Source organism: Harpia harpyja, chromosome 9, assembly GCF_026419915.1.
Source record: "Harpia harpyja isolate bHarHar1 chromosome 9, bHarHar1 primary haplotype, whole genome shotgun sequence".
Taxonomy (NCBI): Eukaryota; Metazoa; Chordata; class Aves; order Accipitriformes; family Accipitridae; genus Harpia; species Harpia harpyja.
Window position 1 is genome coordinate 39742249 of NC_068948.1, and position 27871 is coordinate 39770119.

General features: G+C 41.5%; 1 protein-coding gene across 11 annotated transcripts in view; it reads left to right on the top strand.

Moving 5' to 3' along the window:
- ARVCF (ARVCF delta catenin family member) overlaps positions 1-27871 on the top strand; it is a 291719-nt gene that overhangs the window by 132397 nt on the left and 131451 nt on the right. For 2 of the 11 annotated variants that reach the window (XM_052796921.1, XM_052796923.1), the window contains exon 1: positions 2831-3111. The exons of 8 other annotated variants lie outside the window; for them this stretch is intronic. In XM_052796921.1, the coding sequence (XP_052652881.1) occupies positions 3091-3111 (21 nt within the window). In that variant the 5' untranslated portion in view covers positions 2831-3090. Of the gene's footprint in view, positions 1-2186; positions 2205-2830; positions 3112-27871 lie in introns of those variants that run through there. One more of the 11 variants, XM_052796925.1, reaches the window with a different exon arrangement.

The window sequence follows — 27871 nt, forward strand, 5'->3', positions numbered from 1 at the left end:
TTCATTAAAAAGAAGGAGGGGGAGGTTGTGGTGTAGTCAGCAGTCTGATGCTAATGGATAGAGTGTTTGTTGCCAGAATTTGGAAGTTCAGTATAACCTTAGGGATCTAATCTATAACTCTTATTTAGGTAATTAGTTCTTTTACTTCAGCATTGCCAAATCCCAGCATTCAGAATTATACGAGCTGGTAAAATATTGTAAGCTGCTAAGAAATAAGGGGACTTGAGATGTATTTTGCCTTTTTTTTTTAAATGTTTGGCTTTGAGTCAACACATTTTCAAAATCTACTTTACAACCAGAAGGCCTACAAGCATGTATTATATTTTTGAAAGGAAAATTGTGTTTTTAAATAACAACCTGACTCCAGAAGGTGGGAGTTCAAAATCCAGCAACGCTAAACTTGCGTGGCTTGCACAAATACCTGTGGGTTTACAACATGAGAGACTTCTTATGTGAGTAAGAATTGGCAAGTCCATCCAGGAAGGTTTTCAGTTTTGTCGTTTTGCATGCAAGAGTAGCTACTTCAGTGCCCTATGGATACGGACTTCATAACGTTTTTCTTTGTTTGATAGTGCATAAAGGTCTGGCACATATCCATGTGCATGCCTAAACTGAATGGTACTTTTCTATGCCAGCATGGCCTCAACAAAAGTTGAGCTATTTTAATTTGTTAACTGAAAATAAGTTGGACAAGGAGAAGCCAGGGCAAAGTGCTGTACAAAAGTACAGGAGACTCATACAAAATGCATTCCTTTTGCTTTGCTTTGGCCTTTAGGTATTTTATTAACGGCTACCACCAGTTGCCTCTAAATTATTCCACTGTAGCTAGACTCAGAGCATATTTTTTCCCTCCAGTGAAGCAAATACTTTGCTTCAGCTAAACCTTGTGAAACATCTACCATTGCACTTGTCAACCTTTACGGCATTTATTTTTAAACAAATTAGGATCAGAGTTGGGTAACATGGTTCTGCTCTGTTCTCTGCTGCTAAAATACAAAGCCTTGGCTCTAATACTCAGCTGGAATGCTGACATTGGCAGTAACAGGAAGCCTGAAATTAGGATTAAATAGGTCTGAAACATGCCTTCCGATCTTAAATGTCAGTATAGGAGATGCCACCTTTTCATGTTGATCTGGTAGGATTGATATTAATTAACATGTTAATTATGTTGACACTGGAAGCATATTTTAGAATTTTCTGGGAACCTGAAGCTGGGATGAAAAGACACTTTTCTGCAAAGGTGCCTATTCTGATAATTAAAGAAGATTAAATTGTAATGTACCTTTCTTTCTGCTTTATAGCTGGTCTTGCTGTCTCTGACTATCCCTGTTGTGCAGGGATAGTCTCTAATTTGATTCCAGTAGCTTTCAGTCCCTAATTACCATTGCTCAGCTACCAGCTGTTAGAGTGGTGGATTTATTTATTGCTTTGGTTTGCTGCAGGAACCTGGTACAGAAGAGGAAAAACAACCATTACCCTTTGGCTGGTGACTGCAAGCAGTGCTGGTTATTTAGCACTGGGGGAGGACTTAGCTGGCTGCCTCTCAGACCTGGTTAACTGGCTACATCTCTGAAGGGCAAGGCTTTAGTTCCAGTGCTGGGTAAGCATGCCTTCCTGCCCCTGTGGTGGGTGAAATAGTCTTCAGGTTTAGTTAAGGTTGGTTTACACCTACCCACCTAGGTGTCTTCCTTATAAGAGACTTGATGTCTTAGTATATTTATTAATACCTACCCTTCCTGCGGTTTCTTGGAAAAGGCAGAAAGAAGGATCAGATCCTAGAATAAGAAGTATGGGAGGCTCTCTTCCTTCCCAGGGACTTCATGGAGGTTCGCAGCCTGGCTGCCTGTTCAAAGACTGTTAAAAGCTGGGTACTTCGAATTTACTCACAATAAATGGACATGAAAACCATGCTGTATCATGCTGTGAAGTCCCAGTTTTTGTTGCAGAATGTGGTGGATGCAAGGTATAGCACATCTGGCATTCATTTTGGTAATGAGTAATTTATCAAGACAATCTTTTAATGAATGTGGGACAGGTTTGTGGGCAGGTGAATGGTTTTAAAAAATGAGGCCAGTTGTACTTTGAGCTATAAGCCTCACTGCATCTGTGTAAGATGGAAAAGGGAGGAGACTGTGATGGAAGAACATCTTTCTCCGGTGTCGGTGCCTTAGGGATGGCGTTAATCTCGAAGCGAAGTGCAAAAAGTAAGCAAGCCAGAGCGTTTCCTTTCGGGTGCCTTCTCGTTAGTCCTCCCTGTAATTCGCGAGGCAACTGCGCTTTCCGGGCAGACCGTATCTGAAGGGCTTTTTCCTCCGTAACCAGCAGGTTAGCGTTTTAGGAGAGGCTGGGAACAGTCGTTTTGCTTCGTGACGTTTTCCCTCTTTGTCTTTATAATCCAGCGGGAGAGATCGGAGGGGGGCGGGCCGGGAAGCGTGGGAACCCCGGGGGCTCCGGGCGGGCAGCCGGTGTGTGCCCCCCCCCCCCCCCCCCCCCCCGCCCGCGGGCCGCCGCCCTCCCGCGCCCGGCCGGGGGGACCGCACGGCGGCGCCGGCCACGGAGAGAGGCTCGTTCGCCCGCGCCTGCCGAGCGCCGGCTCGCTCGCCGCCCCGAGCCCGCAGCCCGCCTTGCCAGCCGAGGAGCCGAAGCCGGCGGGCTCTCCCCGCTCCCCCGGCGCGCCGGGCGTGGCCGCGCCCCGGCCCCGCTCCGGCTGCGGCTGCCCGTCAGTTCCGCCCCCCTTCTCCCTCCCCGGGACGGAGCCTGCCGGGCGGCGGGGCAGCGGAGAGGAGAGCCATGTGAAAGGGACGCGTCCCCGGCGGTGGTTTTGGGTTTGGGTTTGTTTTTTTTTTTCCTCCCGACGGAGCGGCGGCGTTGTTGGTCGGTGGTCTCTTTTCCCTGGATGGGCTCTGTCCGTAGGGAGGCTGCGGAGGGGCTCTCGAGCGGCCAGGTTGCTGGTCGGGTTACAAAAGGAGGGAGCTTCGCGGAGGGAAGAGACTCTGGAGGCTGTCAGAGCAGAAGGCTGGGTCCACAGAGGGTTTGCAGGAAGCTGGAGGTATTCTCTGCTAGGGACTGTAAAACTGGCACCTTGCGTAAATGCCTGCGGAACTCAAACAGGTTAGTGCTAAACTTGTGTCCTTCCCTTCGGGCTCTGGCAGTTCTGGGCGTCCGCATGTGCAGCGGTCCCGGCTGTGTGGAAAGGAGAAAGCTGTCAGGGGGTGGAAGGGTTTGTTTACTTGTGTTTTCATTTCTTAGCTGAGAACTAAGAGCAAAAGCTGAGCTGCTCTTTCTAACAGAGCATTCGAGAGAGATTTTGCTTTTGTCTCTGTTGTGTTAACTGGTGAAACACCCAAAAAAGCAAGCCATTGTTTTCTTTGACCTTCTTGTCCTGCTCAATAAATCTAGGGAACTCTTTGACATGAACAGCAAGAAATACTGCTTTTAAAAAAAGAAAGCTTTGCAGTTGGGCTTTTGTTAAGTGTTTGCTTTTCCCATACAGTGTTCCGCTGCTTGCCCTTTGATTTTGTTGTTGAACGTACCAGGGAAATAACTTCAGTTTTCGACTCTAAATGTTATCTTAAACAAAAAGCCATCTTGGCTGTCACGTTAATAATTATAATGGACTTACAGCTCTGTGTGAAAAGATCTCAAATATTATTCTTTACCTTGGAGTGTCATTGGGCATTGCAGACTAAAGCTGTTGCAGACTAGATTTAAAGAAATACAGATCATGTAGACGCCTGTAACTTACAGGTGCTTACCTTATTAACCTCCTTCATCTACCTTGTGAGCCTCAGGAAACCCTATAAATTCAGGTGGTGGCAGGGTAGAGCTGCTCCTCAAACTAGGATGAGGTATTACCTGTTTCTTGACCCTCCTTTCTCTTTTCTGCCTTTTTATTAAGACTTAGGATAAGAAAATGCAATGATAATACATCACTGATAATACATCTATGAATTCGCTTAGGTTCGGTGCACTGGAATTGTCAGAGGTGCTTCAGTGTGGTGTAATCGTGTTGTGTTTGACTTGTCCGTCCCAGTAACAGAAGGCTGAATCGTTTCTTGATGCAAATAGGATGTTGGTTCCCTTGAGGAAAGAGTAGCCCTTTCAGCTGGGCCCTTGAGTGATCATTTCTTTGTCTGTAGGCAGTCCCTGTAATTGCTGCCCTGCCTGCTAGAGGTGACCGAATCCTGGTTTTGTTTGGGTGCTTGTTTGTGTCACGCTACCTGTGCACTTCTTAGGGAGGAAGGGATTTTATTTGTGTACGTGGTCCTGTTCCTGCTTCCTGACCTGAAGTTACTGTACCTGTCAAATTACAAGCAACGGGTTGTTGATTTTTAGATAGATAGATATAATTAGCAGCTCTTTGGATCTTGTTTTTGGTTGGGTTTTTTTCAATACATGAAGAAAATAATTGGAGGTAAGGAGCAGAATGCTAACTGTAAAAAAAGGTGTGTTTAATGTCTTTTGACTTTTGCAGTAGAGCTGTGTTCTTGTCTTCTGTTTTTTCTATTTTGAGAGGAGGAAAAGCTTGAGTGAGAGTGGAAGATTATAGTTAATCACTTTAGGTCATGCATTTCAGTTAACTTGTAAATTCTTCTTCCATATCAAAACAAAAAAATCTCATGGTTTTAATTTTCATGCTGCCTGTCATAGTTGAGGATCAGAGAGAGATACGTTATTTTATCTTTTCTGATGGAGCAAGGGTTATTGATTCATTCTGAGGTCTTTTTGCAATGTAACTGATCGGTCTGACACTGCAACAGTGTATTAGAGAAGGCTTTGCTTGATGAAAGGCTGTAGTTTTAAACTGTGAGTTGTCAGAGAAATTTATTGTGCAGTTACAGGGCCTCTAGAAAGTAATCTTTTTAGCTTTAATGATCACAATTAAGTAAAACTAAGCCAAATGGATAAGTGACTTTGAGGTGAATGACAAGTCTACACAATCCATACAGGCAAAAATAGGAGAGATGCTAGAACAGATTTCTGCCACATTATCTAAACATATTAGGTCTTTAGTTAAAGACAGTTATAAAACCATAATTAAAAAGAACCAAGAGTAACTTCTAACTATGCTTTTGGCTTCTAATGGGAATAGTCACGCTTCCTGAAGTTTTTGGGCCACAAAAGCAGCATTGTACCTGGGAGCACTGGTAGAAGAAACAAAGACTGAAAAACTATTCTTGTGGCCATGAGTGGGCAGGGCAGGTGTCACCTTCTTGGCATTCTCCCTTGGCCGTTCCCCCTCCTTCTGATGAGGGATGAAGACTGCTGAAGTTTGTGCCGAGTATCTGCAGTCTGACATTCTGCAGTGGCCTGAAAGGAAGTATAGAGCTTATGAATTCAGAAGGATCTTGAAGTCTGGAACTGTTAAAATATGTTTGGCCACTATATGACATACAGCTTTGATCTGGATCTGAAATCTTAAGTGCTGGCTTGCCTCAGGGCCATGAAGTTATGAAGGGGAAAGGAGTCACTAAAAGTGACTTTTGCCAAGAACTCTTCAGTTCTGTGTTATTCCTGCTTCAGAAAATACTTTGCTAACATTCCTAACTCAGTGATGCTGCCATTCCTCAGCACTTTGTCCCTGAAGCATTTCGCTAGACGATGATGCTGATGTGAGAGAGTACGAAATCTTAGATCTGGCAGGATGAAAAAGTGGTTAATGCATTAGTGACATACCTGATATGAGTCTGTACTGGTGATGGAAATCTTGTGAAAGAAATGTTCATTGGAGGTGCAGCATGCAAAAACATCATCATTTTCCAAACAGTTGGGCAAGTCATAGTGGAAAAACCAAGTAAGAAGGGAGCTTAATTTTTAACATGGATCATTATACAGATTCACCCATGGATTCTCACATATAATAGACCTGAAACAGGTCTAATGTGCTCCACTACCTTGGAGTGAAGAGATGCAGCAGTCTACAATGTTGACTCCTCCCTACTTCCCAAAGTAAACCCTTTGCCAGCAGTTGTGACCTCTGTAGCAGAGCTGGGCAAAGGGAATATGTTTTGGGACTTGGTTACTAAGATGTTGGAACTATGTACTGGAGCAACTGAGTGGAGGCACACGTTTCCTTCTGCTAGCTCTGCAACAGAGGCAGTAACTCCCTGCAGGAGGGTGGACGTTGTAACTCTTTAGGCAGCTACTGTTTAACTCGGGTATGAAACTTCAGAACTCAGGTGTGGGGATGTGCCTTTACCTCTTGATACAGGGGCTTGCACAGTGGGGTCCTTCCCCATGACTAGGATGCTCTGGAGCTGCAGCAGGACACAATGTGTAGGTTGTGAGAATGGAAGTGTTCTGTTTCTGAAAATGCTGTTGCAAGAACTGTGTTCTTCTAAAAGTGCTGTTGTGTGCTGTTGGGATATGAGGGTTTATAATGCCCAATTTGTGTGTCTGCCTGTGTGTATACAGCTTTGTAACAGCGATAGATATACCAAGCAAAGCATTCCAGCAATTGTGCTTCCCAAGGCCGTGTTGCTTAGCCACCTGTCCCAAGGGTCGTGAGGTGAGCTGGTGTACAGGGAGAATCAGGCTGTCTGCATTTTTTGCTTAAGTTACACTGCAGTTACTAAAAATAAAACTGGTTGGTTGTTTTTTTTTTTTAAAAAGTACACTCAACGTCTTTCATAATGTAGAAATAATCATTACAGAAGGTAAAACGCATGGGGAAAAAAGCATGTTAAACACTCGCATTTGAAACTGCACAGGCTGGACATTTCTAACGAGGCTGCTTGCAAACATTTCATGTGAAAGACTCTTCTCTGAGGAGTTTCTGCTATTAAATTAAGGTTTTCATACTGACCAGTAAGAGTAGGGTCAGGGCCACTCGGTGAAAAAAGTTGTGTGTCTATATTTGGGTGTTACATAGTGAGGCATTTATCTGCATATGAGGATTTTAGCATGTTCTCTGTGTGTCTTTACCTGTTCTTGCATCTGTTCCTTAGTTGCTCTAAGTTAATTTCCTGTATGATAGCAAAATTGTGCTGGGAAACTTCTAAAAAGCTCCTGTTTCATTTGAAGTATGCCATAAAGGTGTAGGGAACATACCATATTTCACTTACTGCTTCTTCCCACCCCAAAACTGCTGAAATGCCTGTGCTAATTTAAGGAGGTGTTACTCCCTCCCCTCACCCCCCAAGATACCACTCTGAGACACAGAATTAACACTTCTAAGATAACATAGATTTAATTAAGGAAACTAAAATTTCAGACTCCACCACTGCTTGTTCACCTTTCTGGAAACATTTGTGGGTATGGTTGTGTGAGATGGGAGCTTCAGCTTCACTGGGCTAAGAAGATCTATCCTTTTCTGCTGCTGGCTGTTGGTTTCCCAAATTATGCAACAGGTTACCCTCTTGGTCACGCAAACACATGTTTTCAGGACCATTCTGTGGACAAGACCAGTGAATTGATCCAGCTTAAAAACTGAAGCAAACCCTAGCCTTGAACCAGGCTGTTTGAGGCCCTTGGAAGAGCTGTACCTTCCTCCTGGAGGTGCAGCAGGGAGGAGAAGCAGCTCTGTATTAAGCAGGTTAGTGGGAGAAAGAAAAGGACAAGGAATAAACAGAAGCATATGCATAGGATCTCATGTAACTACTCGTGCTGGTGAAACAACATCAAGACAATACAGGGGTTTCACATCTGCAGTGACTTGGCCTGGGAGCTCTGTGTACATTTTGTTTGGTCAGATCTTCCCAAGGGCAGAAGGGGGTGTTAGAAAGACACTGTTCTTCATGTTTTTGAAAACTACTGTTGTTTCAGTAGCATATTCTGTGTGACTGACATAGTCCAGCAAAGCTCAGCTATGCCCAATAATGACTTTATGGAAAAACGGCAGAAAAAGTTAAGGCTGCGTATGAGGGTTGATAGTGGATGGGAACTTTCTTCTGTTTAACTCTGCCTTCCAAGGTATTTTTGTTAATAGGAAACTTCCTCATAATTTCATATTAGCCTCTGTATTTTTCATAGCATTGTATTTCGCTAGTAGGTTTTCTTTGGTTTTGTTTCTCCTTTTAAGGATGAGGGGGACCTGATGATTCCTCCCTGTGTCCCAACCATGGAATAAATAGCAAGAGGAGAGGTTTATGAGTGAATGAAGTGCCTGAAATAAATCCTGAGACTAGAGAGAGTGTACTTCAAATTCTTGGATAAAAGGAAAACTGAAACTCAAACTTTGATAGTTTTAAATTTCACACTGTCCTTTGTGTCTCATGTATCTCATTAGGTTGAAGCCAGGCTTTGGGATTTTTTTTTTTTTATATTCATTTGTCTGCATGCCTAAGCAGTGAACAACTGTAACTGTACCTGGGAGAAGCTTGATGAGCATGCAGAGGCTAAAGTCTCACTTTCTCTGAGGAATCATAATCTTTTGTATCTACAAATGGGTGGGCAAGATCTCTTCTGTCTTACTAAGGGGTGGTGATTCCACAGACTCAGTGCTCCCTGTATACTGCAGTAATGTGAAAATTCATTACTTTCAGTGGTGTTCTCTGCCTCTTTGATGAGTCAAGCCCACACCTGCTTACAGCAGGAAATTGAAATGCCTGAGTTTTCCCTTTTGGCTAATCCCACACATCTATCCTTAGCATCACAACACTTCTATTTGGCATTCAAAAAATAAAGTGAAAACTGTTCTAAGTAAACCTGGAGAATTTTTGAGCTTGGGAATTTCTGCCTCCGCAAGCTAAATCACTTGGCATAGCTCTGAACTTTTATTTTTAGTAAAATTTTCACAGCCTGACTATTGTAATGTTCAGAGAAAGAGATATTCCTGAAAGCCTGAAATGAAACCAGAATGTGAGGGCTTATTTTTATACTGTAGAGAATGTATTTTCGTGTGTGTATGTGTGTTTATATATATATGGAGGAAATGAGAAGATGATTTAATTTAATAGCATTACTTTGGAGTTGTGTGTAGTGTAACACTGATCAGAATCACCTGGAATGTTCAGAAGACTTTTCAACTTCCAAACTTGTAATTCATTAAGGAGCTGATAAAGATATGCAGCAGAATTGGTTTATGGATAGTAGAGCCCTGAGATGTAAACAGCTCCTGTGTGTGATCAGGATTATTCTGCTGTTTGACTTGTAAAGTCTTTCAAATTATTTTAGCAAGTTTTGCATCTGAAGCTATTTGCATCTCTCTCTTTTGATGATATGATTCTCAGGGGAATTCAGTGTTATGGGAATAAAGGCTCTTTTGGCTTCTGGGCATGGCAGCATGTGGGCCTTAGCTGGTTGGTTTTGTGATGCATTTAGCAAAGACATAAACCACTGTTTATATCAGAACGTTATGCAGAGATGAGAGCTTTCTAAATTTGAATGAGATGGAGTTACTTGGTTTAGGAGTTTAATACAGGCTATTGAAAATATGTTAAATTCCAAGTAGCTTTGGAGAGAGGTTTGGTAAGGAAACCAGTATATAAGGCTACATATTGTACTTTACACAGTACTGTGTTACAATAATGCAAAACAAATTGTTTTGAATGGACTAAATGACTTACTTATAGAACAAGTTATGCAGGTGGCTGGATTTCTCCATCGACACCTTCCTGAATCCTTATTAATCATTGGTAAACCAGACCCTAGTTCTTTAAATTGAAATGGTGGCTAGAACCTCTTGCAGGGTACCACTGTCTCATATTGGCATGAATTCTGTAGAGCAGCTGCTCTGGTTCTGCATCAGGTCATGCTGATGTTCTCCCAAGTACATCGTTTACTCCCAGTCACCTTGCTGACTTCTGTTAGCGTTTTGTCCTTCTTAAACCTTCTTCCTAGTGGTAGCAGTGTTGACCAGAATAATTCTCCTATTGTTCATATACATTAAATTAGGAGGAATGTATTACCATTTAAATTTATTCCAGCAGATGCTTTATGTTACTGGCCTCAATTACATTGGTTATCAGCCCATCTGTACAACCAGCAGTATGTTTTGAGAGACCAGTGTTGCCCAGCTGGGCCGTCTTGGTGATCTCTCTGCCATTTTAAGTCTCTGATGAATCCTAGATGGTTTTCACTAGCTTAAGAGTGCAACTTTTTAGATCATTTTTTATGATGCTCTAATGAGGCAACAGTTATAAATACTCTTTTCCTGGGTTGTAAAAGATTTCAACTTAAATGCCAGATGCTGTGAAAGTAAAGAGTGACTTTGTAAATTGTAGATTTTATTTATAAAATATGTGTTGATGCTGCTTACTGTTGTAAAATCTAACTCGCTGCTTCCACAGCATCTGGCCATGAGATGTCCCCTTGAACTCTGGGATTGCCAACAGACTTTCTTTTTAAGAGTAACTAATGATATTAAGAGTTGCCCTTAGTGAAAAGGGAATGGTTATTTCTGTGCTGGTAACTTCAAAAGCTATATGGTTTCATTGCTGCTACTAAATGCTGCTTGGCTTGTGTATTATCATGCCTTAGTTGTTTTCTGTTGAGTTGGTAATACTTTGAAATTAGCTGGTGTGCTGCAAAATAAATTCTTTACTGTCTAGTTGCTTTTTTTTTTTCCCTACTAGATCTTATAAATACAGTTATATCTTGATATTTGAGGAGAGGTGGTCTTCATAACATATGAGAGTTATGTGGTTCTTAAATGCTCGTGAAAGAGGTGATTGGACTTCATAGGTGAGATATTTCCCTCTGGGTGTTCTCACTTGTTGCTCATTTGGGTAAAGAAAGTGAGCAGGTGAAAGCCCCTCCTAAAGCAGCACTTGACAACCCTGTTCCTGACCTGTGTGAGATTGTAACCTTCCCACCTTACTGGGGCATCAGAATGGCAGTACTTAAAACATTCCCAAAACTTAAGAATTCAAGACGTGCATAATACCTTGGTTTACATGTGCATTGAAACTTTCATCGCCATGATAAGGGCTTCAGAAGTGCTTTGCATAGTTCATATGCTGTTACGGAAGAACCCTATGGCTGGTTTGCAAATAGGAGGGGAAACAAAGTTCTGTCTTCCCAGCAAGGGAGGCAGCAAGCTGGGACGATGGGAGTGGCTGCCGACTAACGCTGGTGGTTGGGTGAAGTTAAGCACGCAGTTTTCTGGATGAAATTTCAGTGGATCAGTTATGTGGAAAGCCTGTCCTTGCCTTCTAGCACTGGCAGGCAAGTTAGTAGGTATTTAATAAAATATATGGAAACTTTCTTAAGTCTGCTAGTTATGGGATTATTTCACTTCTGCAGGGTGATTGTGTCCTAGCGATAAGAGTGTTGGAACCTGATGCCACAGCTCCCATCTTTGTCGTCTCTTTTCTTTTTTTTTTCCCCTCTTTTTTTTCTTTTTTTCCCCTTGTTTTTGGTTTTTCTTTTTGGTTTTTCTTCTGCCGCCCCCCACCCCCGCCATGCTTTTTAATAAGCTTATTGTACTTTCTGGTTCTTCATTTTCCTCTTTGCCCTAAAGGAATGGACTATGGTATGTTTCCAAGAGTTTTAAAAAATTGTATTTCTCACATTAGCATATGTAAATGTGAGTAAATGCTAGATGAGAAACATTTTGCATTTGTCCTTAGCAATTTCATCTAATCTGGGTCATTCTTTCTCTTTCTACCATGACATGTTGTTTTATTACCTGAGGTTAGAATGCATCTTGGTCATGGTGGCACATTTATCTTGTATTTTATGATGTGATCTTATCACATCCCATTTCTTTTCTTTTTCCTATTCAGCTTTTCATCTGTCAGTGACAGTCATGACACCAGCTAGTGGCATAGTAATACCAGGGCAATGTATTAGTGCATACCGTTGGCAATTTTTAAGGGTAATACTTTGCTTCTAACGTACAATACTCTTTATAGCAGGTTATTTCTGGAGGGAAGAGCTATTTGTAATTACATCAAAAATGGCAGCCATCAATCATTTTCAATGTAGGAGGTAGCAAAAAAAGGCTTCCTTGGATAACATTCAGTAACTATGAAGGAAACAGAAGGTGACACTACGCCCTTCTCTCCTGGCTGCAACTACAAGGAGGTGCAAAGAAGTACTAATTCATTATTTGTGTAATAGTGACAGACAGACCCTTGCATTTGCAGTTGCAGCTTCTGTATTTTAACATACAAAAATAAGTATTTTTCCATCAACTCTATGAGAATGTGAAGTGAGAGGGAGAATGTTGTTCAGTTCCATTGCTGAAAATGTTATGGTCCTTTTTGATATGTTGGATTTAAAAATGTATTCTTTCCTGCCATTGCTTCAAGGGCCAAATCTTCAAAGAGAAAACTGCTGCCATATAGGCAACCAAAAATGAGGGACGGACTTTCAGATCTTTCAAGCTAGTATATACCAACTCCAGATACAATTAAAGATCAATTAAAGAGTGCTGTGTCAATCCACTGAACAATTTTGAAAATCTGGCTGCTGGTGTTGGTGTGTAAATAGGAACTGAAAATCTGCCTACAAATTGCTTTAAATCTAATGTGACACACTGTTAATCCAGTAAGTTTTTCTGCTGCTTGATTTTTGAGACTCCAGTCAAAATCATCTTTGTGTTTCAGTTACATGGGATCAGTTTATTTTTCTTTTTCTTTCTTTCACAAAGCTGACACTTTAAAATTTCAACTTAACAGTGCCAACGCAAACTTTTCAATACTCAAACAAAATGTAATTTTCTTCCTTTGCTGCCTCTACCAAGAGGCACAGCAAATATTGTGTAACACCCATCCCAAGCTTGGCTGGATTCCAGAGACTTTCCAGAAAGAGACACATTAGTAAAATCAGCATCTGCCGTGTACATCAAGATAGTAAAAGAAGAGTCATGTCCACAGCAGCTGAAGTGCTGCGCGTGCTTGTATAACTACATTGCAGATACGTGGGTATGCTTCATGAATTGTTGCACTTTGAATTTTCTTGTGTTCAAAGAAACTTGGCTGAGGTACATTATGTGGATACTGTGTTGGCAACTGGAGTCACAAAAATATTTATGAAGACTGTTGGGTTCTTCCCCCGTGCTCTTATCCCTCCTTCCTGTATTTAAAATTTAAGTGTTTTGTTTTATTCTTAAGAAAAATCCACAGTTTCCTTTTAAAGGGACAGGGAGAATTCGCTTTCTCCTGAGTGTTAACTATAGATAAATGCTTTTTAAAGATGCCTTTAAAATGTAATGTAATGATGGAAACACACCACTTAAACTATGTTGTTTTTTAATGTTTCATGTGGATTACAAAGACTGTATTTTTGGGTGGCTAACGAATTGGGAAAAGGTACTTTTCCTCCTCTTTAAAATTCAACTCCATGTTCTACTGAGGAAAAATGTCAGGATGGCTTTGTTTGGCACTTCACACAGTATAGCTCGAGTAGAAATACTGTTTTGTGGTTCTGCTGTATTGTGTTTCCCATAATGGTGGTGGGAATGCAGTATGAATGCCCATAGGATTGTGTGGGCTCCTGGTTTCATCCAGAATGGAGGCAGGCTGTGAACTTATCTGTGAAGCGTGGTTGGGATCAGACTGCACACGTGGTTAGTGTGTGGGAGGTAATGCGAGGTGATGAAGGCCAACTTCTCCATTGGACAAAATAAAGTAAATATTGGCCCTGGCAACTGTTGAGGACAAATTTCTCAAAACTGTTGCACGGTTTGACTAGTTGAGCAGTGCACTTCAGTCTGTTATTACAATGCCACTTTCCAATTTTTTTACTGGTCCCTGAAATTCTAGATTTGCTTCTGATAGCACTCATAGCAATTTAGAGCTGGTTTTCTGGCAGAACTCACGTCTCATTAATTCTGGTAGAAGTACTGTCACAGTCTGGACTTTGGGCTTCGGGCAGGTACAGGTCTCTATAAAGTGTCTTTGGATTTAGTTGAGAAATGAAGGACAGGGAAGACTGTGATGAGCTGATCAATTGCATTGGAAATGAAAGAGTTAAGAATGGAAATCTGATTGCACAGCTGGAATCTCAATTTGAACTTGTGGTCTCTTGAGAGAAAATGCCATTCAGCACCGTTGCACAGAGTCATTTCATTCTTAATTTTAATTGACGTGTCCCAGAATGCAACCTTCTCTTACGAATCCTTACAGTACAGAGATGTTTGTGAGTCAGTGTGTCTCTGTGAGGGTGATTTCTGTGTTTTAAATTCAGGTCATCATTAATTTCCCTTTTGATACCAGCATCCTTATTCACTCAATAGGTTTATGAAATTTGAATGAATCTTTCTCTAAGTAAGATGTTGGTTGCCTCCTGGGATTTCAGCTTACCCACCTGACCCTGCTCCTTTTTCCCTTTCGTTCTCTTTCTCTCCCCCATCTGCCCAGTGGATGCCTGTTGAACAGGTAGAAGCGATGCTTTCATGAAGTGTTAGCCCCTTGCCGTGGTGACAGGGGTATCCTGTGCAACTTCAGTAACAGAAAAGTAATTATTTTATCTATGTAAAAATGGCATCAATGTTTCAACTTTATTGGGGGGACAGGGGGTAAAACCTCAAGCAAAAACTTGTTCTGGTGTAAGATCAATTTTTCTTTCCTCTTCTGGGTTTAATTTAAATCCAGTTATCTATAAACGCAGCAATAGTGTCAGAACTGGCAGCTCCATCCTGTAGTAGTTGTGAGGAGTAGAGCTATCTGCCTAAAATATTTTTTAGTATTTTATATCTCCAGTATTGATTGCATTTTCCAAATAAACTGTATGATTGTCCAGTATTGGCATTATCCCAGAACTTAATTAACTTTCTTACAGTTTTTGTCTCTGTTTCGTATCTGATGGGCATCAGTTTAAAGAAATACTTTGCAAATGGCAAAGAGCCTAAATGCATACAATAGTCACAAATATAGTGGAAAACTTGTGCTTCAGAATATCAACTTGCATTTTAATTTGTTTTTAATCTGTAGATGAGCACAACTGCAGGCAAATCTGGAACACTGAAAGTTTCATTGCAGTGCAGACTTTGACTACCATTCCAGCTTATAATGGATAGGGTTAGTGTTACAGGTCTAAATGCCTTGAAAATATAAATTTCCAGAGTAGAATTTGTTTCTAGTTATGTTTTTATATTTTCTGTTATTTATCTTCTTTGTCTTCATAGCTGTGTTAGCTGGTACAGTATTTGGCTAGCATACAAGGTGTAGTAGCTATGATTTTGGAGAACAGAGTCTTCATTCTCTCTTGGATTTTTGCATAACATCAGCTCCATCACAGAAACCATGCAGTAGTGTTTGGATGGTGATGATGATGATCAGACTTACTGCATCTGTGCAAGAATGTTTCTGTTTACAAAGGGTCACTCTCAGTCCTAAAGACAATAATTGAAGTCGTCTGAAGGCTTTGGCTTTTTTAGATGATACCCACTGTTCACCTTTTCAGAAAAATTGATCGGTGATCATGTAGGTAGACTAAGTAGGAAAAAGGGCATGATATGGTGTGTTCTTAATTAAGTGTTTGGGTTTTCCTTCTGAGCATAAATAGGTTGTGGTGTGTTTTAACATCTGAAGTGGGTTTGTATTGTTGTTACTACTTTATTGAAGTTGAAGTAAGCTATTGTGTGTGAGTTACCCTTCCTAGTAAGCCTGAGCGTTGCTCCTCATGTAGAGTTCCTCACTTACCCCAAAAAACCCATAGCCTGTTTTATGGCTCTTTTCTGATAAAGAGTTGAATGCCCCTAGATAAAAGGAGACAAAGCTCCCTGTTTTATCTTTGCAGCTGATGGGTCAGCTGTAATGTAGAAATGGTGCAGTTCAATACAGTGTACCAAGTGATGGCTGGAACTGAGAGCATGATTCATGGCCACTTTTCCTGCTTCCTACTTATGAAACGCCTGTCCCTAGGCTGGCGTTAATTTCATAAACTCACAGCTAGACCCTATAGTCTCTATCACATCTTTCCATGAATCTTGATCTGTCACATACCTATACCTGCAATATTTCCTGGGTGCGAGCTTTTCACTGCTCTGTGGTTGGTATGCAAGTGAATTTTACTTCTGGTGTGCTTTATGAGGTCCTGTAGAACTTGCTTTTGCCTGATTTCAGTCTGTTCAGCATAACAGCAAGGCATGCAAATAATGATCATCTCTGACTGGGTGTTTCTTAGTGGAAATGATCACTCCTGGCTTAGTTCTTCTGGTCTAAGGTTTGGAGCAGGAAGGGAGCCTACCTAGGATTTGTCCATGGGTCATTTCACAAATAGCTACTGTGATCTGACAAAGTGTGTGATTCAGAAGAAGAGAAACTAAATTTAGTTCTGTTACCTGGTCAAGTTTTGGTATTCTACTTAATTTTGAAAAATGTGTTTTTGTTTTAATTTTAAGCAGGTGAATTAAAAATACTTTAATTTAGTGTGTTTATACTCTTGTACAGCTGACTGATTGCCTTAGCTGGGGTGGGGGCTTTATCAATTATTAAAGCATGGCCTTGTTTGGTTTTGTCCAGCTTCAGTGCAGAACACAGCCTGCTGAAGTTGTTGACAGGAGGTAAGCATGAGAGCTTTGTTCTCAGCAGAATCATTCCTCTTGTGTATGTTTCCTCAGAAACCTAAACGTTTCAGAATCTATTAGTGTATACATGTGTCTGTTTCTAGACTAGAATGTGCATAATATTACAAATACACTTTACAGGGGCAGTGCCATAAAAATTTGGAATGTGTCCCTGTATATATGGTTTGTTTTTTCTTTCTTAAAGTTTCTTTATTTCTTTCCTCCCTCCCCCACAAGATACCCATATGCTAAAGGTCTGGGGAAAAAAAAAAATCCATTGTTTATGTGCAGCCTATTGTTCAGTCAAAGTGCATATTGTCAATGGTCACATGCTTTGCTTAAATATTTTATAAGATCAATGTATACTATGCTAACCCTGCCTTCTTTCTGTTGTCTGATTGTGTGTTTCCATTTATACCTAGTTAGTAATCTAGACAGGCTTGAAATGTGTAAGCTTTTAGCAGATACTTGATTTCAGACATGCTTTGTTCTGGAAGCTCCCCTTTGTTGTGCTCAAATGACAGAGCTTTGAGTAGTAAGAAACTTTTTTTTTTTTTCCCCTCGGGTTCTGACTGTACAACGCTGAAGTAATCTTGTATGTGTAAAGAACGGTGTTGTCTCCTGTCCCCTCATGCCTCCAACATGAGGCAAAAGCCATGCAGGTTCATGCCAGTAGGATAAAATATGAAGGCAGGTTTTAGACACTGCTTCAAAGTGAGTCCTATTGCAACTGGGTGAGGAGTACGTCCTGTGAAAGGAAAGTCTCTGCACAGCAGTCCGTATACGGTAGTAATGTTTCAGGCATGACCACAGAAGTAGACTCCAATAACAAAACAATCTGAAAGAAATGTGGTAAGAAACTAGGTAGAGGAACTGAGCTTTGATTGCGCTTGCAGCCTGAACAGGGCAGAGTCCAGCAGTGAGCTGTTGGCACCTTCGTGACACCACACGGAGGTGGGTGCTCCACCGTACAGGGGAGCTCTGTACCCTTTGCTCTGCACGGGGAGGGAGAAGTGGCTCTGGTGCTGCTCACCTCCCTGTAAAGACAGTGATTTCTATTCCACTAAATGGTTTTAATGCAACTGCTGTTCTTAGCGAAGGGGTTTTGACAGGTACTGAACTTGGACAACTCTTCTTGCTTTGTTCCTAGAATTCAGAGCACTGCCCCTTCTAGGATCAGGCCACAGAGTAGGAGAATAAAGAAATGCCAAGGAAAAAAATGGAGCTGTTGGAGTGAATCTTTTCCTGGCTCTGGGTGGAAAAAGGTCTGTATGCTTTCTTCTTGCTGCTCCTGAGTGCAGCAGCGTACAGTTGCAGTGCTCTTTTGGCCTCTCTACAGAGGGTCTGCTTTCCACTTTTCTCCTGAATTTCCAGTCAGGTATTACAGAAATTTACAGGAGCTTTGTAACTAAATGTGACAGAAATAGGCCTGGACCATCTGCAGGATCAGTAGACATTAGACTCCAGAGTACAGGTCCACAGTGGGTGAAGTTGCGAGCAATAGTGATTATCCCTGATTTTTTTTTTTTTTTATTTTTGTTCTTGTTGAGTTTCATTCTTACTTGGGCCAGGACTACTACTTGTTATTATGTTAGGGTCATTACCCTGAGGACAAGTGAAAGCAGCTTATTGCTCGGGGTCAAGCTCTGGAGTTTCACTGTCCAGAGACAGTGGTTTCTGCCTTCTACCCATCCAGGCAGATTCAGTGGAATGGATTTTTGATTCTTTGCTTTTAGGAGCATCATTATCTCTGAAGGCAATTTAATTTACAGGAAATGCATTCAACTTCTTGCAGTGTGTGCATCAAGAAGATTTGAGTAGATAATTAATCTGAGGAACTGGAAATTAATTGGGAGGGAAATTGTTGCTTTACAGATGTGCTAAATAATAACTATTTTACTATATTTAGCTGTCTATTGAAGTAACATTAGATGTAGAGAAGATAAACCTTTATAGCCTGGTACTCCTTATTTTGGAGGGACAATACAATACAAACAGCCAAATATTTCTTCCTTTAACTCATTGGACTTTCGTAAGTGCAGAAGGCTAGCTGGCAGCTGTCAAGAAAGTTTGGGAGCTATTGGATGCCTGGCTTGTTGTAATAAGCTTTTGAAAATTTCAGCTTTCTTTAGTTTTCCAGAACTGGAATTCATCCACATGAGTACGTAAGTACTTCATAGCACTGGGGCCTGGAGGCTCTGCTGTTCCTCAGATTCAGTGATAATGTCTGAGGAATGACCATGGGAGCAGTGTGACCCTTCAGGAGAGTCAGCTATACCTCCTGTTGAGTTGTCTTTGGAAAGCAAACAGCAGTGGCAAGATATCTCTGGGCTCTCTCTTAAGGGGTAAAATGGAATGGTGAAGCATTTGAAGAAGCGTTTCCTCAGTTTTCTCCTGGACTTTGCAATAGATACCCAGTGGTAAAGACCACCATTTGGCATGCTTTGAAATCACTGCTGAGTGGAAAAGGTGATATCCAAAGCATGCTAGGGACACAGTAATGCTGTTTTGAGGAATGAGATGTTTTGGGGAAATTCCTTTTGCTTCATGTTGTATTATCCTTACACTCCAAAAGGCTTTGTAGGTGACTTAAATGCTACAAACTGTCAGACTAGATTGAGGCTCTGTCTTATCTTTGGGGTTTTTTGCTTTGGGGGCCAGTGAGTTGCTACCAAAAAGAGAGCAGGAGGCTGTTAAAAGGAGGGTGTTGATGGCACAGCAAGTTATTTTTGCTGGTGCTGACTTGGACTTTCAGCCATCTGGTGATAATAGTGTCACTCTTGAATTCAGTCTTTCCTTGTTAGAGAAATTTAATTGAAATGAGATGAATGAAGATTGTGTGCAATGTACCAGTTGCATTTTTGTGTCTGACAATAGCAAGGATCAATTTAGTAAGAAGCAGATTAGAGCATACTATGGCTACTGATTTAGAATCGAATTGAGGATCTTTTTTCTCATAAAGTGGCTGTGAATGTCAACATATAATAATATGGGGCGATGTGTCAATACCATGGAGACAGCCTGTTAGAAATTATACGGAATTAATCCTAGACAACAATGATGTAAAGGTTAAACAAGCACAGAAGTGTGACAGAGAGCAGGTATTTGTTATAGTATTAAGAATATATTCCAGATGTAAAGAACATACATGAGAACATGCCTCTTAACTCACAGTTGGGACCATGTGATTAAAGGTGCCTGATTTAAGGGGGTTGATTTGCAGGATGGGAATCTCAGAATCCTGTCCTCTAAATAAGTCAGTCACATAGGCAGAGAATGGAGAGGGTTTATAGTGACAATTGATGAGCTGGATTTCGAGGAGCTTTTTAAGAGAGATTGTGGAGTGTATGTTTGCATGCTTTGGCTTCTTCAAGCAATCATGTTAGCAGGATCACAGTAGTCTGAAGGTGTGCAGACAGCTTTGCTAGGCCATCTGATACAGCTGGGGAGAGTGCAGATGAGAAAGAAGAAAGGCAGGCTTTGAGGACACTTGTGCTTTAAGGACAGCTCCACTTTCCTGGTGAACTGCTAAAGATAATTTTGAAAGATCCTTTTGCTGTTTCACACAAGGTAATGAATTCTGGAGGGATTGTCAACACTTTGTTATTGAGATAAAGGTAAGCGTGTTACAGTTCCTGGATGCTGTGCTCTGCAATGAGGAAATACGGGAATGTAACTTTGGGGTTGTCTGAGGGAAAACCTCAGTACTTCTGACGTTTGAGAAGTCAAAGTTTCAGACCATACCTCAAAGTATATAGAAAGAGTAGAGATATGTTTTAAACTGTGTGCAACAGGTATTCAAGTGAATTTCTTGTTCTAATCTGTATCACTTCAGACTATGGCATATTAACTTAATTATTTGGACAGACATGTTGTGGATTGAGTAGATATCTGGAAGACAAACTGTTCTAAAGTGTTCCGGTCTTATTTTTATATCTACATTTGCCTGTCTGATGAGCAAAAGGAAACTCATGGTCTTTTGTGTCACAGTAAGAAAGCAACGCTGACTGAAGTCTGTTTATTTAGCCCCAAGTAAAAATGATAATTACTATGCATGCATTTATAGCTGCTGCAGACTTGAATGTGAGGGAGGCAATTCAGAAAGGCTTTGAGGTTTGGGGTTTTTTTTTTCCTCTAGGCTTGTAGGTGGGGAGAGTCTAGAGAGGAACTGGAATGCACATTTACAATTTCAAAAATAGTAGGATATATTTTGGTGGCTAAAATGGAACAACAGAATCACCAAGTGGTTGAGGTTGGAAGGGACCTCTGGAGGTTGTCTGGTCCAACCCGCCTGCTCAAGCAGTGCCACCTAGAGCTGGTTGCCCAGGACCATGTCCAGATGGCTTTTGAGTATCTCCAAGGATGGGGACTTTACAGCCTCCCTGGGCAATCGGTGCTAGTGCTCAGTCACCCTCGCAGTGAAAAAGTGTTTGCTTATGTTCTGACAGAACCTCCTGTGTTTCAGTTTGTGCCCATTGATTGCTTCTTGTCCTGTCACTGGGCACCACTAGGAAGAGCCTGGCTCTGTCATCTCTGCGCCCTTCCTTCAGGTATTTATTTACATTGATAACATCCCCTGATCCTTTTCTTCTTCAGGCTTAACAGTCCCAGCTCTCTCATATGAGAGCTATTCCAGTCCCTTAGTCATCTTCATGGCCCTTTGTTGGGCTCTCTCCAGTATGTCCATGTCTCTCTTGTTCTGAGGAGCCCAGAACTGGACACAGCACTTCAGGGATGGCCTCACCAGTGCTGAGTAGAGGTGAAGGATCACCTCCCTTGACCTGCTGACAATACTTTACCTAATGCAGCCTAGGATACCATTCACCTTCTTTGCTTGCAAGAGCACATTGCTGACTCACATTCCACTTGGTGTCCACCTGGGCTCCTCATCCTTTTCTGCCAAGCTGCTTTCCAGCTGGGTGGCCCCCAGCATGTATTGGTGCCTGGGGTTGTTCCTCTCCAGGTGCAGGACTTTGTGCTTCCCCTTGTTGAACTGAAAGTGAAACTTGTTGAAGAAAAAACACTTTGGCTTATCTTTAGATACTGTTTTTTAAACAACCTTTTGTCTGAAACACTGGAAAACAATGCTTTGAGCATGCCAAAATGCCAAAAAATTCCAGGCATTGCCTATTTAAAAAAAACAAAACAAAACACCAAAGCACCAAAATCTGGTGTGTACACCTTAAGCTCAGATGATGCTGTTAAAACCAATCTGCCGATTTAGAAGGATGCGTGTTTATTTCATGCAGCTTGGACCAAACGGAATACTAATTTTGATAGTATTCTGTTTGTTTCCAGAACCCATTTGTTCAAGTGACCAGCTCAAAGGAGAAAGGTTGCAAGGCATATCCACTTTAGCTTTTAGGAGATGTTACAGTTCACTGCTGCCTGTTGTCTTTTCAAGTAGATTGCTTATGGTTTCCATTTGAACGTTGTTTGTTCAGAGAAATCTAATGTAAATAAATCAATGGTGAAATGTAGTTAGGTTTTTGTTCTGTAGTTCTCTTGATGCAGTTACAAGGATCTTCTAGAGAAACTGCAAACAACCTTACTTTTAGTGCATCTGTTTTGAGAATCATAAAAAGGCCTTCATTTCTGCGCTTTGGAACTTCTTCAGAGAAAAGGACCAAAATTTTGAACACTATGTATAAAAAGAAATGTGGATGCGTGGGGCTTGAGTCACTGAACTCGGAACCTCTGAATGACATGTAGGTGTTTTGTGTCTGTTGGGAAGCCTTGAGGGGCTTCTTAGCAGAAAGGAATAAGCACCTTCAGGGACTAATTCATCCTCTCTTCTGAGGCTCTGTGCACCCTGAAGGCTTGCCCTTGCTGGAAGGGGCATCCCTGCCTGTGCTTCTGAGCTGCTCATCTCGTGCAACCCTATGAGGCAAAATAGCCCTGGTGTTGCTTCGTTTTTTCTTCCCTGCGTGGTATGAATGGGGAGAGAATATGACTAATTCAGGGGCATGTGAAACCTCAATAACTGTCTGTAGGCATGTGGAAGAGCAGCAAGGTAGGAAAACTAAATTACTAAATTGGGAAAACTGCAGGATATATATTTTAATTATAATTTCTTGTAGGATGTTGAGAATTCTTTCTAGTCCAGCAGAATAAGAAACAGATGCTTTGAACACTTTGGACTTCCAGGGAAAAGGTGTGATATGTAGACATGTTTCTCGTATTGTACTTCCTTTCATCTAGATGGCAAATAAAATAAAACTGCATACTTGATAAGGCTCATACTTCACCCTTGATCAGTAAGGTTAATTGAGTGACTTCTCTTCTGTGAAGGTAGATGTCATCAGTGACTTAGTCTAACATGGAATTCCCCCCCCCCCCCCCCCCTTGAATATGGATAACCAGCATGTGCCCATGTCAGGATTCCCTCCCTCGCAAATTAAAATTGAATGTTTTACATACTCTTTTAGAGAATGATAAAAAGAATTTTAAGTCTGGATTCACTTCTACCTAAGCAGACTGGAAAACAGAGTTGTGAGATGTAGTTAGAAGCAAAGACAGAAAATTCAAGCTAAGTACTACTTTTGGTTTTATTGACAGTAAGAATTAGGAGGAGATTAGTATTGAGTTTTCAGCTCTGAAATAGCATTACTGATATTAGGAGTTTGATTCAAATCTGTGAGAAGGCTGATTTAAGGCCAAATGCTGGGGTTTTTATTCTCATACAATGACGGTGTATTCTCATCATAGGATAAAACATTGCACTGTACCTGTCTGGTAGGATATCTGTTAGACTTTTTGAGTGTGAAAAGGATGGTGGTTGTTTTAACCAAAAAGTTCCCAAGTCACGTTCTTCATTGCATCTTTAATGGTTTGGGGCATCTATCATGTTGAGCCAATTTTGTCCTCACTAGGCTGTTCCATGGCCCGTGTCCTCAGTAGGCTTTAATGGGTTCTCACTGAAGTATGGGGCCTGTCAGGCCAGCATGGGTGCTTTAGCCACGGGGTCAGTACAAGTTTAGGCTGGAAACCCTTAACTCTGTGTGAACGAGCAATCTTCCTTTCTGTTCAGAAATGTCTCAAATAAATTAACTAAAGCTGAAATTGGATCAGAATTGCTGTAAGCTTACAGAGGCAGGATGCAGTTCTCTTGTTATTAATACCTTTTTTTTTTTAATTATTTTTTATTTAGAGATTACTGTGGAAGGGAACGGTAGCAGGATCTTTTGAAATAACCTGGAATTGTGATAATGGTAACATACAAGAGTTTGGTAACAGCAGAATAATGGAAGACATCTCTTCTGCTGTAGTGGGTGCACTGTCTGTGCTAGCTGCATGGCTTAGTATCTAGAAGTAGTTGACTTATTTTCCTTTCCTTGCCTCTTCCAAAGTCCTACTCTGTGCTCTTTCCAGAATAGGCACTTTGTGTGAGCCTCGTTAACCATGAGTTGGAGCAATGATTTGCAGAGAATTCTGGGCATATTTATGTACCGTTATTTTGCGATATGTGGTCTACGTGTTGGATGCAAATTCTCTGTGTAGTTGTGACCCCCCCCTTTTCTGAGTTACCTATTTCTGCATTTTTATGCTGTGGATTTTACTGAAGGTGAGGCCTTAGTTAATGGTAATGTCTGCTCTAGCAGATCTGAGTGTGGGAGATGAAGGATCTACTTTTATCCAATCGAAGATAGTTGGAGTTACAGGAGAGCCTTGAAGAGAGGTTGAAAAAGCTTTTATGAATAAAAGAGCTAAATTGATTGTACTATGTCTAGAAAAACCTCACTGTTTTGGTTCAGAAAGTGATACATAATAGTTACAACTGTTGCAAACTTCCAAAACTGACTATTGCCAATCGGACAATGCAGTTCTGGAGGCGTGTTTTTGCAGAGGGAGTTGTAGAGTAATTGGAGGACAAACATTTGGTAGTTAGCAGTGTGGTTGAGTACATGCCAGCTTTTAATTGTGGTATGTGGATCCTGCTGATGTTTCCAGAGGCATTTGGAATGGCAGCAAATCAGTTTGCCAAGTGTAGGAGGATCATTGCTGGGGAAATGCTCCCTGTGAAATTTCCAGACTTTAAGGGAACGGAAGGGGGGGTTTTGTCTTCCTTTAAATGTGACAGATGCCAATCAAGGGGAGAAATGTTAAGATTTTCTTTGCTTTTTCCTGGAATTGATGTGAGATTTCCATTCCAGTGGTTTTGAATAATTCCAACTCCACGTTTCTCATCTGCCATGAAGAAGATATAGCATGATGTTGACGTAGCATTGAGGTACCTTAACTGCACCGTGGCTTTTGGAATGTGGTCGTTGGCATTGTTACCGCCTGGATTAATGTCTTTGTTTTTTTTTCTTGTGCTTGGAAGGTCTACAAAGAACATTTAGAACCTCCTGTGCCACAAGGCTCCCTGGTTTTATTTATTTTTCTAGAGAAAGAATCTGAAAAAAGGATCCTAGGCTGTCTGATTTGTTCTCCCTCTCTCCACCTTCCATGTTGTATGCCTTGTTTTTATTAAATTGAAAAAATTAGTAAAACAGTCCACATATACTTAAGGGTAGAGCTCTTCTTGCTGCCAAGAGTCAGTACAAGCTCTGAGAGCCCATCACCAGGCTGAAGAAGGGTTTGGTACTGGCTCTTGTCTTGGGGAATCCTGCTCTGGTGTGTTACTTACAGAAAAGTCTGTTAGCACAGCTGTGGGAAACTAATTTGGCATCCTCTATGAGAAAAGAGTACCAGGAAAAAGTTACTTTCTGAAGTTTGGGATAAGTTAACCAAAAATTGCGCTTTCCGAGTGAGTGACAGGATTTCCAAGAGTTTTATGTGCAAAATCTGAGATGATACAAATACTAAGTCTGCCAATTTGAATCCTAGATAACCTTCTAGAAATCTTAAATAACGAAGTAGCAATATAAAGAGAAAAGGTGTATTTGGACATCTTGTAATGTCTTGCCCCATCCAGGGATCTAGACAGGAGAGGTGTGCCCCCGGTTCACTCCCCCTTCATGTTATCTCTAAAGGCTCAGAGTATTTGTTTCTGCTGTAATCTCTTCAGCTGGGCACGTTCCTCAGAGCAGAGAGGAAAAGGAGCTGCAGGAGTTTCTTGTTCTTTCTTTATAATGATTAATTTCTGTCCCTTCCCCTGTAGGGAGGCAAGTGGACAGTCCTTGGGCAGGTTAAATGTCTCTGAACAGTTTGGCAAAGTAAATAGTACCTGCCCTATGTGGGCTTAGATGAAAGCAGGCAATGTGCCAGGAAGCATGCATGGTTCTAGGGCTGAAGATTGGACCTTCAGCTGTATCTGTGATGCCAGCAACAGTGATGCTTCCAGATGCTTTCCCCGTGTATTCACTAGGTGGTAAGAGACATGGCAAGTGAAACATACGTAATAAAACACTGCCCACAAAGTACAGATGTTAGGAGTTTTTGCACATACATAGGATGTCCGACCTGTTTCTGCTGGATAGGAAAAAAAATACATGAGAGAAATTTGTAAATAAATGTGTGATGCTTCTGTGCAGTAAGGCCTCCTACCTGCTTTCTCCAAATCCATCTCTTCCTGGGAGATTAAAAAAAAAAAAAAAAAAAATCCTCTCCCAACCATCAGATTTTCCTCCTTCCCTTCAGAATTATTCTTCCTCTGTCTTTTAGCCACTCCTTATTCTGCTCGTCCTTCATCTGTTCTTCCCTTAGACTTCTGCTTCTTCCCCAGGTTGCCCTTGTACTAGCTGGGTCTCAGGCCTTGCATGTAAGCATTGCTGTGTCTTTGGCTGGTCTCATCTGGTTACTGTTCCTGGCTTTCCTCATCTTCTTCACTGGGCATGAGGCTCCATGATTCCTTACTGGAGTAAGGAGAGGGTGAATCTTGTTTGCCGCTACTGATTACCTTGGTAATCATCAAAAAGGATGGAGACTTAGCGGGAAGTAGGGAAAGGGGACACACTCAAAAGCTAGAAGTTAGGCTGGCCTTAAAAGGAGGTTTCACTGTCCCTCCCTGGCAGGGCAGCTGGTGGCACACCATCTTGTATGAAACTCTTCGAGAGCAATATTTCTTTGCAAACTGCTGTTTTATCACCTGAATGCTGGTGAGGACTTAGGAGATTGCTCTCATGAATGGTTCCTGTACAGCATTTTAAAGTAGCTTGTTGGAGATGGTGTCAGATTGCTGTCCCAGCTGCTGTTGGTTAGGTTTTCTGTTTGAAAGATGTCATTTGAATACCATGGTACCTCTGTCCTCTCTCCATTTTTCTAGTTTATTTGGTAGTACGCATACATCCAAATAACAGTGCTAACGTATGTAGCTTTGTTTGTGCAATCAGATGTAACTGTATTAGGTCCCCTGGCAGCTTGGGGTCTTTGGTTACCTGAAAGATACAGTTTGAAAGAGTAGGCAGAAGCATCGATGCTGTAGAAATTGTAGGTACACAAGCTAACCCTGCAAACGGATCCTGACAGTTCCTCTTTGGTTTTCAGGGAGCCTTTGCAGTCGACTTCCTCTGTTCCCAGGCTCATGTGAGGCACCTTCTCCCTGGAGCAATTACTTCCCTTGTGAGGGTCCTTCATGGGTCTCAGCCTTCTTCCTCTGCTGGCTGTCAGGAGAAAATGTGACTGCCTATGACTTGTTGAAGGAACCCCTCTGTAAACAGGGTATGGAGGGAGAGGTTACTCATCTTAAAACAGATTCTTGCCCTTATGCTCTTTGTTACCAAAACCCTGTTAGCAGCCCTTTATGAAAGAGGATAATCTGCTGGTGCTGCATAGTTTGATTAATGCAAGACATCTTTCTGGGGGGCTGTCTCAAGGTTGTGTGATGGAGTGATGTTTCTGAAAGTCTGAGAAAGGTAGAGTTATTTGAATAGAAACTTTCTATAAATCTTAAGTTGCATTGAACTTACTGATTGGCGCATCTCAAGCTTGCATTGCTCTTCCCTATGTACCTGGTGTTCCAAAGAGTGAAGATAAAAAAATGTGTGCAAGTTTAGGCAACACTTGGTGTCTGAACTCCTTACTGTCAAAAATTGCACCACGTCCTATCAATTTTGCTGCTCAGTGGTGTCATGAGAGTGGCCACACCAAGAAAGGAGTCATTAGTCACCTGCAAAACTCTTATATAAGTTGATTTGTTAACTGGAAGGGTTGCTCTTAAGAGGGGGACGGGAGGAGAGAGAAATGCTTACCATATGCTCTCAGCTTGTTGCAAACAGAAGGCATTATTTACTTTATATAAGCCACTTTTCTGTGGTTTCATTTGGTTATTTTTTAAAAAAAAAAGGGGGGGCAAAAATAAAGCCACCTTCTTTTAAGGTTAAGTTAGTGAATAATTTTCTCCCAGTGATGGTATTCTAGATTACTTCAAAGATGTGTCCTCAATATTGAATTTTGGGTCTGTATAATAAACTTCATTGATTGGTTAGGGTGCTGTTCTCTGGGTAATGCCATGTCAGCTTAATACATATTCTAATGCTCTTGGCTAGGACTGAATGGAAGTTACTCGAGTGAGAATTTCCCCATGACACTAGA